This window comes from Leuresthes tenuis, unplaced genomic scaffold, assembly GCF_036924035.1.
Source record: "Leuresthes tenuis unplaced genomic scaffold, fLeuTen1.0.hap1 SCAF_5, whole genome shotgun sequence".
NCBI lineage: Eukaryota > Metazoa > Chordata > Actinopteri > Atheriniformes > Atherinopsidae > Leuresthes > Leuresthes tenuis.
Genome location: NW_027325359.1, coordinates 14346963 through 14364785, shown reverse-complemented (window position 1 = coordinate 14364785; position 17823 = coordinate 14346963). Strand labels below are relative to the sequence as shown.

At 41.9% G+C, this 17823-nt stretch overlaps 1 protein-coding gene across 2 annotated transcripts in view; it reads right to left on the bottom strand.

Moving 5' to 3' along the window:
* tmem117 (transmembrane protein 117) overlaps positions 1-17823 on the bottom strand; it is a 43952-nt gene that overhangs the window by 18565 nt on the left and 7564 nt on the right. For both annotated transcript variants that reach the window (XM_072386205.1, XM_072386206.1), the window contains exon 3: positions 6257-6389. In XM_072386205.1, coding sequence (XP_072242306.1) covers positions 6257-6389 — 133 coding nt within the window. The remainder of the gene's footprint in view (positions 1-6256; positions 6390-17823) is intronic.

The following is a 17823-nucleotide window of genomic DNA, read 5'->3' as shown; positions in this document are numbered from 1 at the left end:
CATATATTCATCACCTCAGAGAAAGACTGTTGATGATTGAATTTTAAGTGAAAGTTTTTCAAGGCCCATGGACGTTCTGATCGTTAAGGTTAAAAAAAAACTTTTCAGCCGTGAAATACCCTGATTTCTATTCATTTTTCATTGTCCACTTGAACATATATGCCTGCATGCTGGCTTTTGTAAACTTGTTTTCTCTGTCAGACTCTGGCAGTGATTTAGTGACTGTAGCAACCGAGTGACCTCTCCTGCCCTGTAAAACGCTGGACTCATTCAGAACACTAAATTGCGACCTTGACTAGCTCCACATTGAAATGCATTGCCTGTCTCTTTGTCGTGCACTACAGTACCTAACAATGTGTTAAGAGTTTACAACGCGGAGCAGCAGTAGTTACCAGGACTCATTTAACCATTGATACAGGCTCTCCTTACCATGACTTACACTATCTCGCAATTTCTCAGTTATCAGTCAGGACACAAAGGTCAAAATCCAAAACCTATTACCCTTTTTCAGTGAGCCAGATTCCAGTCATGGATATTGGTCCAATATGGCATGTGTCTATGCCATATTGGACCAAAAAAAACCTGTGCCTTAAAAAAACATTAACTCTGGAATCTGGAACACAGGGCTTCTCTTCACTTCATATATCCAACAAACCCTAAAAATCTACCAACAAAATATCTTTTCTGAATTACACATAGTCAAAAATGTGTTATGAGAATAAGACAACACATCTATAACCAGGATTTGGTTGGGTTAACAAAACATTACTTTCTATGATTAGAGAACCTTTGTATTATAGTTACAATGATGGCCACTTGATTGAGCTTACTTAACAAGGATGTGTGGATACAGCAGTTTGCAGTATGTGTATCATAACTTGTTTCTTTTTCCCCATTCATCAAAATAGTTGCTACACTTTGTAATGATATCACCAGACTTGCTCCACTGCTACCAAAGAACAGCAGTCCCAACCAGTGATTTCATTTTTTTTCGGGCTTTGTCAACTACTCTGGGTATGTTTTGCTCCGGTACAAAGTGGGGAAACTGCAGCACTGAAAATCATGTCAAGCTACCAGTTGTAAAACGTACAAAAGAATAATAGAAAAAGATTTCTTAATTACCAGGTAACTCTGTAATCCATGTCAGTGTCCTATCTCATAATTTGATCATAGGTGTGGTAAGCTTCAGCCTGGACACTGAATGCATATAAAACATTTGTTGAGAGGTATCTTATATATTTTGATAACGCACATTTACAGTATAGATTCACACACACATACCTAAAAATGCACATCTTCTGTGCTGTGTATGCAATTCATAAAAGCAAGGAAATGCTTTATGAATAGGTTTTATTGAACAGTTGGGCACAGCAATAAGTTGATACATAAAGGCATTACAACATGCTTTGTGTTGTGTTTCCAATGGAACTGAAATACTATTCAAAATATTACTAGTTGTTGTAAATGGCCGACAGACGGCCTTTGTAAAGCACTTTGTCAGTCTTGCTGAACACTGAAAGCGTTTCTTTACAGTATAACTCACATTCATGCATTCATACACACATTCCTACAGCCTGTCATACAGTATTTCATACTTGCCTGCTGCCACAAAAAAGGCAAAAATTACTTATTAACTTATTAAATAGGAGTGTGTTTTTCAACTGGGAAACCTTAAACTCATGTGGATAATACCTTGACACATACCATCAACCTAGACATGGCTGCAGAAAAAGACTAATTCTTCTTTAGGGTAACGGCACTCTGACTGCAGCAGCCTCCCCGTGCAGGAAAATCAGTACACCCGAGTCTAAAATGGAATGTATAACTGTACGTTCACAGCTGCCACGGTTATAGTATTTATTATTTACAAATGTTTCTCCGTTCGTGACGAGGTATGAAGTGTGCATCCCCAACTGACGCTACTCCCATCTGTCCCAGAAAACAGCAGGATAATATAATCAGAGAGAAAGTGACCCACCTCACTGCTTCATATAGCACACAGTCTGTTAGTAGAGATATTCTGAGAGAAGAGAAAATTACTTTGGAGGGAAGGCTTTACTCTAATCGCTCATCAAACACGTAGGCTACAGTAATGAGTCATTTTTCGCATACCAACGTAACGTGTGTGTGTGTGTGTGTCGGAGTGTTAAAAAAAAAAAAGCAGCTGGAGGTGAGTGTAGAAAGTATCTGTATGTAGGTGCAGGCATAAAAAGACCAATTAGGCTACAGAGGTTTTAAAAGTGCAAGAGGTTAATGTCAAATCAAACGAGCCAAAGTATTTTTTTTTCCGAGAGCATCGTCGTAAAAAGGAAACGAGAAAAATACATCTAACAATTATTTCCTTTTAGGATTGCAACTAGTCTAATCTACCATTCTTTTTTTTCGCAGTTAATTAACTGACAGCTCTGCAAAGATTATTTGACTGTCAGATCAGTTGCTTTTTACAATTGGTTTAGCTTTGCCGTCGTTATTCTACTTGTCTCACCCCTGAAACCATGTAGAAAAGAAACTATCCAAGTGAATACTTATGATACCCATCAATAATGTTTTTTGTTTTTTTTTAAAGTGGAGCTGCAACATCCCATTTGTGTGATATTAAAACACACAACCAACTGTGGCTCTGAGACGTCTGTGCACTGCAGTGTAGGAAATATATGGAAACAGAATGAGGAAACATCTTGACCAACTGGATAGAATTTTATTTATATATATATATATATATTTTTTTATATATATAAATAAAGCTGCAAAACATAAAGAAAGATAAAGAAAAATACTAATCCGCCTCATATTCATAAACTAACAGCTTGTTATTCACACATTCAGCATTAAGTAAAGGCCAACTCATATCGTTAAAAATATGCTGCTGTATCTAAGGCAGCAGCAAGTCCCGTGTGTGATCGCAAGCAACAGGAGGCATCTGCATACCACAATGTGCTTTTTATTTAGCCTTTTGTCGGTAGTGTTAGCCCAGCTTAGTGACAGACAAGCAAACAGACAGACGAGGAGGGGGACTAGCACACATGCAACACAAAGGATCATGCAAACGAAGACAAATACACTTATACAGTGGGGTCTAATCCCGCTCAGGCTAACACAGTAGTCAAATGCCACATCTAACACTCGCTGCTCCTCATTAAACATATCCACCAACTGCAAACCTCCCCCATGTGTTGCTCATCTTACACCTCCCCCTCCCATCCTGACGGTAATCCATCTATTCCCACCCTGGATGACAAACAGTGAAAATACAAATGTAATATAAAAGCTTGAGCCTCCCTGTCCCACTCCAGCTCTCTATTTTTAGATCTCCACAAACTTCCTCACCCCCTCTGTCCCTCCACCTTCACATCCTTTACCCCCCCCCCCTTTTTTTTTTCTCCAAAATTAGCCTTGATTAATGTGTATGCCACGCATTGGGCCGTCTTAATTAAATAACACCATCTAATTAGGGCCTGATTTCAGATGGTAATGGCGCCGTAAGATGGTGGAATGGGACTGCGTGGCGTGACAGAACATTCATGAAGCCCGTCAAACTCCCACGGCGGTCACACTCTCGTGGTTTCACATAAACAGCCCCCCCCCCTCCTAATCTGACAGTTACATTAAAATGCAAATAGCACAGATGTGAGGGTTTGGTAACAAGTGTGGATTACAGTTCCCAGTTTTTTTTTTGTCTCTGCTATGACATAAACCAGGTAACAGGTTGATAGCTGTTGACCTAGAAGTGGCTGTTCAAATATTGGCTGATGCACTGCTGGACATGCATACGATTTCACGGGCTGGAAATCTCTTTGTGCTGAGAGATAATGGCACCGATGAATCCATTTTACATGACTAAACACGAATAAATACTTGTCATCCAAAGAAGATATACAACCTCTTATTACTGACGGTTTGCTGTCCTGATGGCGCAGTTTATCTTCTTTCCTTGTGGATGTATCGCTGGTTTTAATTAAATCAAGCTCAAGACCAAATGAAAGGTCAAAGAAAATTAAAGCATATTAATGAGCCCAGGGCGCGGGCAGCATACAGCATCAGGTCAGGGAGACAGCAGGGGCACAGACGCCAGCCCCCTCCGTGTATCTCGCCACACACGTACACACACTTTCCTTCCGACTTAAAAGAGGTGCGAGACGTGAACAATACGGAACGTTTGTGTGTGTGTGGGTGTGTGTGGCGCCCCATCAAGCCACCAGGAGAGCATTCCCCCTGCAGTGCACCATCATGGCTTGATGTCAAAGCAGGTGAACCCCAGCCAAAATACCAACCCTTTAAAAACCTTTGACAGTAAAAAATACCCCACAGCAGCTAGTTCTTTCAGCACAAAAGAAGAAAAAAAAAACTGCTTTTATTCCCACGGAGGGACAGCTGCTGCCTCAAAGGGATATTGTACTTTTCCTTTGGGCTGTGAGAAAACTACAACGGCTTTGCTGTGGGGTGAGGCGATGGCAGCCGGAGTGAGGGGAGCGATGCAAATAGGGTTTGGACATAGATCAAAAGACTTAAGTTTCACTGCATCATCAGACCTTGAGCACTTCTCCTCCCCCCTTAATCCCTCCCGCCCTCCATCACTTTTTTTGCTCACCCTGCTGCATTCATGCTATCGCAACCCTGAGCCTGTTTTCTGAGGGAGCGTCCTGGCCGATTGTGTTGCTCTTACATGTCGGTTTTGAACAGAGATGTGAGCGTTAATGGTTTTTGGCAGGGTCCGGGTCCTTGGTGGACACTCTGTTGGAGCAGAAAGAAGACAGGCGAAAACGAGGGACAGGAGGGGTGGGTCGGAGCCAGTGCAGAGATTGACCAGGTGCGTCGGTGGTGTTGGGTTCAGTTGCATTACAACAGCACCATCTGTCTTTATGAGGGGAGATCTACAGCTCCGATTAAATGGGGCTGCTCCTCGGCAGACATGCAGAGCAAACCATAATGGATGGGATTTAGTGTTGTATTCAATAAGCTGTTACAGCTGCTACTTGTTTTATGTGGACGTTTTAAGTGGGTAATACACAGAAGAAATGAGTGACCTGCATATGTCAGATGAATATAAATGATACCCTCCTGGATATCTTTCAAAATGTCTGAGTAACTTGTCAGTTTTTTTTTTCAAAGTTTTATCCAGTTGTCATCTCATGAAATGAAAAAGTCCCAACATTAGGGAAAAAAAAAAAAAAAAAAGCACTGACAGGCTAAAAGGGGCCATTTTCTTGACATTTCAGAGCTGGGAGGCAGAAAAAAGGCAGGGAAAAAAAAAAGAAAAAAAGAAATCCTCTTTGTGACAGAAGCACTAAGTGCAACTGCAAATGTAAGTTTTCCCTGAGCAAGCAACATTCATCGTCTCAGCGGACCTGCCCCGTCGCTCAGCCGGTCGCTTCCCTTTTTCTTGGCCAACTAGAGAGAATGAACAAGATGGATGCCGGTGTCACTGTGCTGGCCAGAGTGACAGATGGGCTGATTATACAATCTCATCCCTCCGGCCATAGAAAAACACAACACCTTGCCTGCTAGCTAACAGCCTTCATCTGCCTGCACCTTATGGATAGCTGAAGCCTGTTGTTAATATGGAAAAACAGCATTGTATGGACAGGTCCGATTACAGCCCTGGCCTCCCTCTTGACAGGTTGCACCTGAACAGACACCTGCCACACTATTTTGTTTTGGCTTTTTCTTCTTCTTTTTTTTTTGCCTCGAAAACAAACTAAATCATCTGTGACCTCACGTCTGGCTGGCTGGCTTCAAGGGCATGTTTTTTTTTTTCTCGCTCTGGACGGACACATTGCAAATGCATAAACGGATTCCTGTCAAGGCTTGATGTGTTGGTGTCAAGCTCTGCTGTGCACACAGTGGTTTCCCAGCAGGTAAGCTGGGGCAGCAGCACAGAAAAAAAAAAGGGAACAAACACGACGCATACTGAGAGACAAGGCAAAAACATTTTGGTTTTCAGCCAGAGGAGTAAAAAAAAAAAAGAAAAAAAAAGCCATGATCATGGGAGAATAAGAGCGGGTGCTGAAGGTGATCTTTCAGGATTAACCACCTTCCCCTTGCCTGTGCCTACCTGTGATTTAAAGTGTGGGCTGATTAATCAGACTGGTATCGAGTCTCTGTTCAGGCGAGACGTTAAGATCAATCACAGCAGCCAAAAGGGAGCATACAGTGGCTCTAACAAATGTGAAGCACAGAATGGGGGGTGGGGGAAAAGACGTGTGGTGGGAGGTGGGAGGTGGGGGGGGGGGGGGGGTAGAGAGATTGAATGCCTTACTTCATGCTCCCAGCCATCAGCAGGAACAAGTTGTAGATGTGTGAGAAGATGAAGAGGAAGAGGATGGTGCTGAAGAACATGGTCATCCAGGAGCCATGATCCTCGCGGAACATTTTCAGCCGCAGGTATCGACCTAAAGGGAGCACGACAAGGACACTGCTGTCAGTGAGGGTTCAAACGGCACGTCAATCCGCTAGCATGTGCGGCCATGAAAAAGGAGGCGAAAGTCAATAAATTAGGCACAGAGATCAATAATGTCCTTTTCTGTCAGACATGTGGCCTTTGGGCAATGAAACCGAGGCAAAAAAACACTCTGAGGCGTTACTTCCACAACGCCGAAGTTCATGTCTTTTCTAGACTGATGTCAAAAATTTCGTCATCCATCTCAACTACTTCAAATAAACATTACGCTAACTGCTGGATACTAGCTTGTGTTTCACGATGCAAGTTCCACACGATTTGAGAAATTATTCAAACATTTGAGACCTGCTGTGGGTTTTTCAGACTTCTGGCTAAGAATCAAATTATGGAGAAATATCTATCTGGCAGAGCATGAGATTGATTCGGATACGCAGCATTCTGCACTGAATACGTAATCAAACGAGCTTGTCCTCTGGTGGCAGGTCTCGGCTAAACTCACGAAGACAACAGGGTTTATTATATCGCAGTAGCTTGTTGCTGTGACAAACAGAAAAATGTAAACTTTTCAATTAAGAGCTCACTTTTTTTTTTTTTTTTTTCCCCTGATCGGAGTGGAATGAAAGTATGAATGACTCAGATCTGGGAAAGACCACATGCACATGCATAATGTCAACATACAACAACTGTTATGTCTTTGATCTACCTCCCACACAGCCTGTGGAACAGAGGCAATCTACAGTTCACGTTAAGGGTGGATGAAACAGAATATATAGAAAATAAACTACGGATTTTAACATCCACATAGATAGAGGAGACAGATTCATTTTGCTGATGCTGATATATCAAGATCTTAAGTGTCTTCTTGAAACAGACATAATGGATCTTAGAATCTTACTGTAGACTACAGGGCATCTGAAAATCTGTCACAGTACTGTATAGCAACGGACTAGAGTCTTGTGTTTTTATTACCTCCATATCAGCGTATCCACATGAACGAGCACAATCCTGTACCTTAAAGTTGAAAGGTTGGGCCTTCTTCGACATGACAAAAACGACACGCTCTAAAAGCGAATGTCTCATTGAAATGAACACGACCAGAATGAGGTGACGCAGGCTTTCCACTTCACGCATGTTCACTGTTTAAGCCTCAGTAACATGTTGATGCAGGCAGGGTGGTTCATGCCGAGTGAATCAGAGGTCAGTGTGAAATGTGTGCTGTTGTTTGCAAACAGAGGACAACATGGCGGAAGATGAATAGCGGCAAGTGGAGCCACATTAAATGAAGTTAGAGTTCATACACGTTCCGATGCTACAGGCGATGGAAAAGGAAGTACTGAAGCTATATTTTTGAGAATTTAGGTGAATGTGTCAGGCGCTGTAGGAGAAAACATTCAAGACACTCTGCTGCTTCCAACTTCCTCTGTGGGAGATCATCATAAAAATATATATTATACATAAAACAGACAAATATGTGAATGTATTGATGGAGCATCTAGGCCTGTTTGAGTCTACTAGTGTGTATGCATGTAGGGCAGATCTGACTCCCAACGGCATTAATCGCTGTAGGGGCAGGCTTTGTATCTAAGAAACAGTATTCATGGCTAATGATATGATCACATGAGTCTATGGGGGAACAGTAAGAGCAGCAAGATGCAGTATCATTCAAATCATGGAAAATTATCTGTCTTGAACAGTGTCTTACTGTCTTTATAAGTAGTTGTACTTGTATATAATTTTGGAGGAAGAAAAGTTTGAATGTGTTTGGTATCAAAGCAATGCAAAGGTATACACGGCATTGGTCACTGGTACGGTGAATGATTTGCAGCAATAGAAGTGGCATAGAGACCAGTTGAAGATATTGAAAAAAACAAACGCTTAACGACAAAGATGTTGATAGATTCTAAATGACATTCAGATATCCCTCATGACATTATTATGGCATCATCTTGATAGAGTTTCCTAAAAAGTCACAGACAACCCAACCCTATTCAAAACCAGCCTGAACAAGGAAGCTCAACTATGTCAAAAGTCTTGTGAAATGTCCCTTTAAAAACAATTGAGAGGAAACTTCAAAGTATTTGGCAGGCAGTTTATAAAGTTCTGCTCTCACGCAGTGGACCCCTGTGTTAACTCAGAAATCCTGTACGAGTTAGCTTGTTTATTTAACTCAATTTCTACCACATATCACTGTATTACTAACACACACACATACACACACGCGCTACTCAATCTGTGGCAGCTCTGAACCGGTGCCAGAAGCGTCCATCTTCCCAGGAACAACTCTTTGTTTTTCTTCTCCTCCAGCTCAGTCAGCATCCCTTTCAGTTACAGCTCCTCCGAGAGCTCATTGTGTTCGTGTCCACGTGTGTGCGTGCGCGCACACACACGCCGCCGGAGAGACAGCAAAGCAGAATGCTCCATTTATTTTCCCATTAAAGCCTGGCTGGTTTGCTCTTCAATAGTTTTACGTGCTGTTCAGCCTCGGGTTGCTCACCGTTAGTGTTTTGTGCTGTGCACATAAAAAACTATGATGTTGAGATTCCTAAGGGGGGGGGGGTTTAGGTGCATTCATAATGAATTTGGCTCCTACTGAGAGGTCAAAAGCCTTTCTAAAGTTAAAATATGACATTTAAATGTTGTGACTATTTACTTCATCTCTGTTGAAGATGGCACAAACTACAATATTCCCTTTGATAACCTCAAAATCTTGCAGGTTTGGGCCAAAAGTGAGAGGCCACACATATGTCTTGGTCTGTGGTATTTCAGGGCTCATCACAGTTGCATAATTGAGTTGACTTGCTTGGGTGAACTTAATTGCTTCCAGTGCCAATGAGCCCTGGCTTGGATGTCGGCGCACAGTGTGTATCAGCGGATCTGACTTTCAAAGCAGCACGCCGCGCCATCGAGCACGGACACACACACACACACACAGCCTACATGGGTGGGATTTAAGGAGGGGTGATTCAGGACCATTCAGCCAAGGCGTTTGACTCATCGCACCTAGAGGACCCTGATAAGGAGTGATTCATGAGCACTGTCTCATACGAGGCTTAATCCAGCAGGGGACAACAACAAGACACGTGAATGAGACAGCCACACACAAACCCCAGGCACAAAAAGACAAGAAATGAAAGTAAAGTGTAAAATATGTCTTACCCCCACTGTAAACATGTAGATTAAAAACCCCGTGCTTCACTCAAAAGAGCGCTTTTATATTTCCAGCATTATTTTCCAGCATCGTGCCTGTAAGGCCGCTCACGCTGTGCGGCTGGGATGAGATCATGCCCACCTTTCCCCAAATGTAGTTTCTAAATCAGAGACGTAGCCAAGTCTCCATCTGCTGGTGATACTTGGACACCACACAGACCTGCCGTGCTCCGAAGCACAAAATCACATGACACATTTTTGTTAGCAGAGACGAGAGACGGTAAGATGTTGTGCAGGATATGTAAATGATGAACATGAGCATGAATTCAATCAAATATGTCGCGTCTAACTTTATAAATGCCCGGTCTTAGAAATCACTGGGAAATCCTTCATTTCAAAACACTTGGAATGTGGCTTTAAAGGCCAACAGGGGAAACACTCCATCAGCTGTAATAAATTATTTAGAACAGGGTAAAAATAAACTGAAATTGACCATTTAGAACAATGTAAAAGCTAGAATCTTTTCAACAATTTGTAACAATTACAAGGTCTAATCGTGGACAAAAGATTGAACTTCTTATGTGTAAATATTAGGCTTTTTTTCTTTTCTTTTACCCTGAAGAAGCTGTTGTTTTATCAAATTGTACCGTAACACGGTGTTCCACTTCACAGTCATTTCCTTTGAAGCATCCTCGGTCCCGATTGTTTCGGGTAATTAGGTCATTCGAACTCCTGCTTAACAGTTACCCGTCTGCTCCTCTGTTGGAGGATGAGATTCTGGGAAGTGCTCAGATTATAAAAGCACCAGATTTATGGGAGCAATCCACTTACAGCTCATGCAGACAGTTGAAAAACAAACACTGAAAACTAGCACAGACCATTAGTTTAAACATTTGCATTGGCACACGTGGACAAGCAATTCTCTTCAATGTTTAAAGAGTAGTTTTGCTTAATCCTTTCTTTATCGCATTGCACCCGCGCGCGCGCACACACACACACACACACACACACACACACACACATACGTCACAGTGTCTCAGGTAAAGCTGCTCATTGATCAGCTCCAGACAGATGTGAAGCAGACAGCTGGTGGAGGAGATGTGATCAGCCTCGCTTCATCATGACAACGCTCCTCAACATGTCTGACGCAGCTGAGGGAGGTGAGTTCAATTTGGTCCTCAAATACGACAAATCTATCTGTAATGATATTCTACTTTAGTCCTTAAATAATAACTCTTAAATCAAATCGCAAATTCATTTTTATTTGATTAACATGTCTGAAATATGAAAATGTCAAACTCACCACGGCAGCAAAAGTCCTGATGACAAATGGTCTTTTTTACCAGCTTATTATTTATAGAATAGCTGTGGGATAAATATTCCTGAGTGATTTAGAAAAATTTGAAATGCAATCGGTGAGCTTTGGCCCTTCTGCATCTCTGTGGACACTTAGAGGCCGACGGAAACTACTGTAAACTGTTCCTGAACCGATCAAGTGAACAAAATGAATGTGTTATCTCTTAATTAACTGAGAACAGCAGTCGACATGTCGGAGGCAATAGATCAACAGTCCCTCAGGTCGCATGGTTCATAGCAGACAGTCAAGCTTTCACTTCCTGGCGACGCCTCGAGACTATGGAGACAGCTACTGTAAATAAGAGAGTCCTGAGAGAGAGTGGGTGGACAAGTCTTATGGAAAGTACACTCTGAGGACAGGACTTAACTGCAGGTTTAATGAAAACAAAAGAGTAGGATCTGTATTCATCTGAAAGTAATTCAAATCTCAGGGGGGTGGGGGCTCAAAGTATAAGCACAACTATCATTTATGTGGATCCAATCACGCAGAATTTCAGCCTTTTAATAATCAGGGTCATAATCAGTTAATAAACAGCATGTTTTAATCTGCTGCTGATAATATGCGAGTGCTGGAGGTTGTTGTTTTCTGAGCATAACATCTAACCTGGTAGGTGTAGATCACTGTAGGCTTGATGCAGGATCCCTATCAGAGAACTTGGGCCAAGTTAGATAAATGCAAGGAAACTACTTGCGTCTTGTGTGAGTCGTGACTTAAGGTGACTAAACTTAGCTGGAGTTATAAAAAAAATTATTTTTGTAAAATACTCATGAAAGGCCCCAAAATAGCTATTCAAAAAGTGCACAGGGTTGACTACAAAGCAAAATAAAAAGCGCAAGATAGCTTTTGAGCTTTTAATGTAAGAGGTGGCTCCCTTTTACCCTGGCTTGATCACCATGGTAACTTAAGTTGAACACATAACCCTCTCTGGAGGACAGCATGTTGAGACTTTCAGATATAGCTTTTAAAATTAGCTTTAAAAAGACTGCCACCGTTTTACTATTCACCTGATAAAACCCAAGAGAGCAAATTCAGACAGAAACTAAATGGAAATGTTGGCAGAAGTACAGAATTTGACAGTTGATGGCTGACACTGAAACCAAACTGAAAGAGTTTGTCATGACAAAAGTCGAATAAATGTTGGATTTTCAACAATAACTCAACTGTCATCTAAAAACTCGATGAATCGTCGTATCTAACCATAACGTAATGTGAATTCCATCACATCTTTTCAGCATTAAATCTGTTAAAAGGATGATTCATAATGGATTCTCAATTTTTACCTGTGCTTTCTCCTTGTTGAGGCAACAACCTGTGGCTGGTATTGATCCTCAGCTGAGGGGAAATATTACACATGCGATTCTGTTGAACCATAGGCTGGACATGCTACTAATCCAACTAAGAAAGTAGCTTAGTTACGATAAGTGCATGATGTTGAGTTGCTACAAACAAAACAACACAAATTAGAAACTGATTAGAGGTATTTATCACACATTTGACTCTGATTTGGCTGAAAGCTACAATAATTGCTCCACATAATTCACAATAGCACCGTGTTGCAGCTATGAGGCATTTCTTGAGTTTCATTGTTATTAAAGGTAAATTAAAAATAAAAATTAAACATTGGTGTGACATCCTAAAAAAGGCTTTATTAAGTTGCTCATTTGCATTTATCGAGAATGAATCAATTCATTTAAATCTATTTCTGTTTTAACAACCTGTTCCCTTTAACTGAATATGGTGGAATTGATGCATCATCTCTCCTAACATAAAGGGATAATACATATGGTTGGAAAACTGACTAAGACAGACTTCTTGTTCTTAAATCCCAGATGCGTTTTTTGGGTTCCTGAATCAGTCGACAGAATTCTGCAGGAATTTTGGGAATGGCCAGTGGTACTGCTGCATCCTGCTGGTGCTCTTCACAGTCGCACTTCCTGTGGGGATCCTGGGAAACGTGGCAGTGCTAATCAACTACACCTGCTTGAGGAAAACCTTAAGCACCAGCAGCGTTTTCCTGTTAAACCTGGCTCTGTGTGACTCGGCCTGGATCCTCACCCTCCCCTTCACCCTCTACTTCAAATTCCAGAGGCCGTACCGCAGAGACATACAGGTCTTCTGCCGTGTCAAAAGGATCTCCTTCAACGTCAACATATATGGCAGCATCCTCTTCCTCACTCTGATCAGTTTTGACCGCTATGTCGGAACAGTACACCCTATCAGGTCTCTCCGCTGGTGGGGCGTGGGTAAAGCCAAGATATGTTCAGCCTGCGCGTGGGTCGGCCTCGTCCTGAGCTCCATTCCTGACCTGTTTGCAATTTTTGCCAGTCGGCGCTCAGAAAGCGCCACCGTGTGTATTGACCACATCAAGGGTCCTTTTCTCCACCTCAAAATAATCACCATCCTCCGAACAACAGTATGCTTCCTGCTCCCTTTCGGTGCCATGCTGGCTTTTTACATCATGACAGTTTGTGTTCTGAGGCGTCTCCGAACAGGAAGAAGGAACGGGGAAGCCCAGCCAGCGAGAAGGAAGCCGCTGCGGCTCATCACCGCCTCCTTAATCGTCTTTGCTGTCTCTTTCGTGCCCTATCACATCATGGTCATCACCCTGGCCTTCACGATGACCCGTGACCTGGTGACGCCCTCTAACAACAAAGTGCTTTATGCATCCTATGAGCTCTGTGAGGTCGTGTGTAGTTTAAGCAGCTGCCTGGACCCGGTGCTCTATATTGTAGCGAGTAAGCAGTTTAAGAGGAAGCTGCTGGCCTTTAAAAGAGACAGATACAGGAGCCTGTGTTGTCGAGGCAGCCGGAGGGTGGGAGTTACTGGCGAATGAGTATGCAAAATTAAATTTTTCTGGCTTGTTGCTTTAAAAGGCCTTCTCTGTATTACTGTTACATGAGTGCCAAATGCAGATGTTAACAGCACAATTACATAGCTGCTTTCGTAAAGGTTGAGAAGGTGTGTATTATGTAAATTAGAGCAGAACACAAAGATATGAATGTACATTTGAAATGCAGCAGAAAAATAAATAATATTGTTCTAATAAATGGTTACGTTGGCATTTTCATTTGCAACACGTTTCAAAACGGTTGTGATTTGAAAAGAAGGGTTGTGTGATGCTAATAAAGGGATAAAAAAAAAAACAGGCAGTGAGACACATCTCAGCTAATCTCACCAGATTAATTGGCAACAAGTCAGTAACATGATTAGGTGTAGGAGAAGCATAACAAAAAGGCACACCCTTTCAGATGTGGAGGGGTTGAAAACATCAGCAGTTCAAATGGAAGACTCCAATGGGCCAAAGCGGATCGCACAAGATTCCAAAGTTTAATCGTTCTGGAAATAAAGTCAAATTAAAAATAAAGCTAGAAGCTGTGACCGAAGAGCAGCCCATTAAGACTTGGTATCAATTCTCAGTCACTTTAGGTATTTCCAAACTGAAAAAAAAATGATCTAAAAGTGAATCTGTGAGTCGCAAATAGAAAAAATGAAGGTGGTTCCAAACACAGCAAAGGAATTCAATAATTCTCCTAATTCACTAATTTTCCTCATCAGCGTGGAACGGGCTCCGTTAACTCTGCACAAAATTTTAAACCGCCGGGACATTTTGCACGATATGAAATTAGTTTAGAATCAAAACAGTCACACAAGGAGCCTTGTTTTTTCTATGCAAACCACAACATCGGTGGGCATTTATTACGCTATATTCTGGAAAGAAAAGATATGTGACGCCCTCCACTGATGACAATAGCTTCAACGGTGGTGAACAAAGTTACAAGATTCCTGAATTGAATTTTCAGAAGTTTAAAAGATATGAATCAAATATTAAAAAAAGCACAGGTGAATGAACTATTAGTTATTTGCACCTGTGCAGGGAAGAAGTAACAGCTGTTCATGCCTTATTAACATGCTGCTCAAACATATTGAATGAAGTGCAGTAAACGAGGGATTTTCAACGGAAAATGTGATTAATACCAATATGAAAAGTAAATAATGGTATATTATGTTTGTTTTGTGTATGTTGTTATAATCTTGAGTCTGATTATAGAGGATTTATATCCTGTATCAGATGTCTTTTCATTAAATTTCATTAAATAGGGAGCCTTGAAAACTAAAACATGGCTCACATTTGGTCACAGTCAAAGCCACCATCAGTGGCACACATTATGCAAGCTGTTTGTGCACGCACCTTTATCGACTTTTGATTTCAGCAACTACTGCATCTTCTTTGGATTCCATGCATCACAAAAACACTCCTGCCCTCAGGGAGGCAAGCAAGCATCCTCCCAAAAAGAAAACCCACAGCGCAATGAGCTTTGGCCTCGTCTCTATCTGGATCCTAGTATAAAGGCACTTCCATAGGCATTCATCATATCACACATTTAGTGAGCTGCAGCATCACCGGGGCGGGGTGTGTTGGTAGTTCGAATTATGACTTTGTGCCCAGAGCTGGTCTCCCCTGTAACTAAGAGTCTGGATAATAAATCAAAGGTGGAGAGCGACAACAAAACTCCCTCCACAGAGACACTGCAGCGAAAAAAGAGCTGAGACACAGAGTTGGCTGCTGTGCCACTGTAGCTGCTCCAGTAAGTGGCCTGGTAGATGATTTCATTTCGTTATTTATGACTGGGTTCCAGACTAAAAGAAGACACATTTCTGATAAAACTGCAGTTTTGCTTTGGCTGCTTTCCTTTATTTCCATCGCTCACTGACTTCGACTCGTCTGCTCTGCTCGTCGATTTCTAATCAATCTTTGACAATGACAATGTCTCCATATCTTTTTGAGCTTCTTATCATTTTTTGAGCTTCTTCTTAGAATATACAAGCTAAACTGTACTTCTGCTGACATTGGTTGGCATTTTGGCCACTTGGGGAACGCATAAGCTACACATGCAATGCTTCTATACAATTCCCTTCTTACGCTGATATGATGGGTAGAAAAGCAACAGTAATGGGTGGGCATCACTATAGAACTGAAAGATAATAAAGCAAAAAGGGCGGTCAGCAGATTGATATCGCATGATATATATATATTGATACTGGAGAGGTGTTGCAATACCCGACACCTGCACCATTCCCTCTTTCATCGCAGATACGTTCAGAATGACTGTGATTTCAAAAGAGCTGAATGCCAGGGACTTACAGTGTGCAGCACTCTGCTTCCACTTCCTATATTCACAGTCAGAGTGCTTTTTCTCTTCCCTGCAGCTCTCACAGCTACAAGAAATGGCTGAAAAAACAAGTGCTACTACTGACCTTTGAGTTTGTGCGTAAGGGAGGCAGGGAGGAGTCAACACATCCTGATGGAAACTGATACATCGATAGCTTCTGTGGCATCTGTGTCTTCAACCGTTCAAAAGTATTATCAGTTACTGTTTAGTTTTTTGTTTGTAGTTACAAAAAAAAAAATGCAGAGACGTTTATTCACCCACAGCTGCCACACATCCCCTAAAAGAAACGCGTGGACAATTGAAACATCCGACACAATTGTGCCAGTCACACATTTACTCCCTCAAACACACACCCTGCCAGTCCCCAGGAACAGACTGCTATACATAAGCCACCACAGTCATTGCTTTCCAGAGTAATAATATATGACAGAACCCAGATGGCATCCCATAGGCTACAATCAGGACCAGGGAAAAGGGGTTGAGAAGAATTCAGCATCAGAGCAACCCGGCGCTATGGCTCACTGTCTGCAACACACACAAACACAGGGCACCGCAAAACCTCCCCTCATCACATCAGTCCTGATCAAAGGAAGCACGGCACTTTCACCTCTTTCTGTGCTGTTCACTGCAGCCGGAGTCTCGGATGAGTCAGCCGAGTGGAGAAGAGCATGCAGAGTTTGATTAAATGTGAGTGTCTGTAATAACATGTAAAGCAGGATCTAATCCAGGTGGGACATGACTCAAAAATTACAATTCAATTTATCTTCCAGAATTTGCAAAGCCTTGGAGAGACACAGGTGAATATGTTATGCTAATCTGGAGGCCAAAGGCAGATAAGCAGTTTTACCTTTTCCATTACGGGAGCGAGATGATCATTTATTGCAAAGGACCATTCGGGGGATCACAGGGATAGCATATCTGCACTGTATTAGTGAGTAGATTTTTGACACAAATTGTTGGACAAGAACTGATGAGTCATGTATTTGTTCTGTCTCAACCTGAGCTGTTTCTCGCACCAAAGCGTGCTAGCTGATGTCTCATGGTCTCTTCTTCTCTTTCTGTACAAAAGAATGGTCCATAAGGACCCTCACAAACAGGATAGTACTCCTCTTTTCACTAGGCATATAGTATATAGCTGAACTGATGTAGTGTGGCATTGCTGCATTAAAATAACCGTGTTTGAGGCCTCTGTTATGGAATATAAAGCGCATTAATCTGTTTTATTTGACAGTTTTTATGACTACATTGTTTTACCTTAGATTTAATGAAAAACTGTTAGGATGGTCTATGGATCAAACAGGAGGCTGGAGGCAGAGGTTTGGTGCGGGCCAGCCAGGTGTTTATTCACCCACAGCCAACGAATGACATCATGACACACATAGACAGACCTCTGTCCCTCAGGCAGCCTCAGGTCATAGCAGCAGCAGCTACTGGTATTAACTGACAGCCTTTTATAGACTACCACCAATTCCTTCTCAAACTCTACCATCAAACAGGGTAGTCTAAATCCCACAAACCCCAACAAAAATCTACAAAACTGATACACAAATTACCCTAACTAACAACTCAGAAAGACGGAACATTACCAAAACTATTTTAGACATGACACCTAAATCTGTCATCTTAATTCAGCACTCCAATACAATGATATATATATATATATATTATTTCCACTTCTTGTTTATCATTTACCCAGATGACCGCAGGCGTGTTAGAGCTACCCCAAGTGAGCCATTGTTAACCATGGTGGT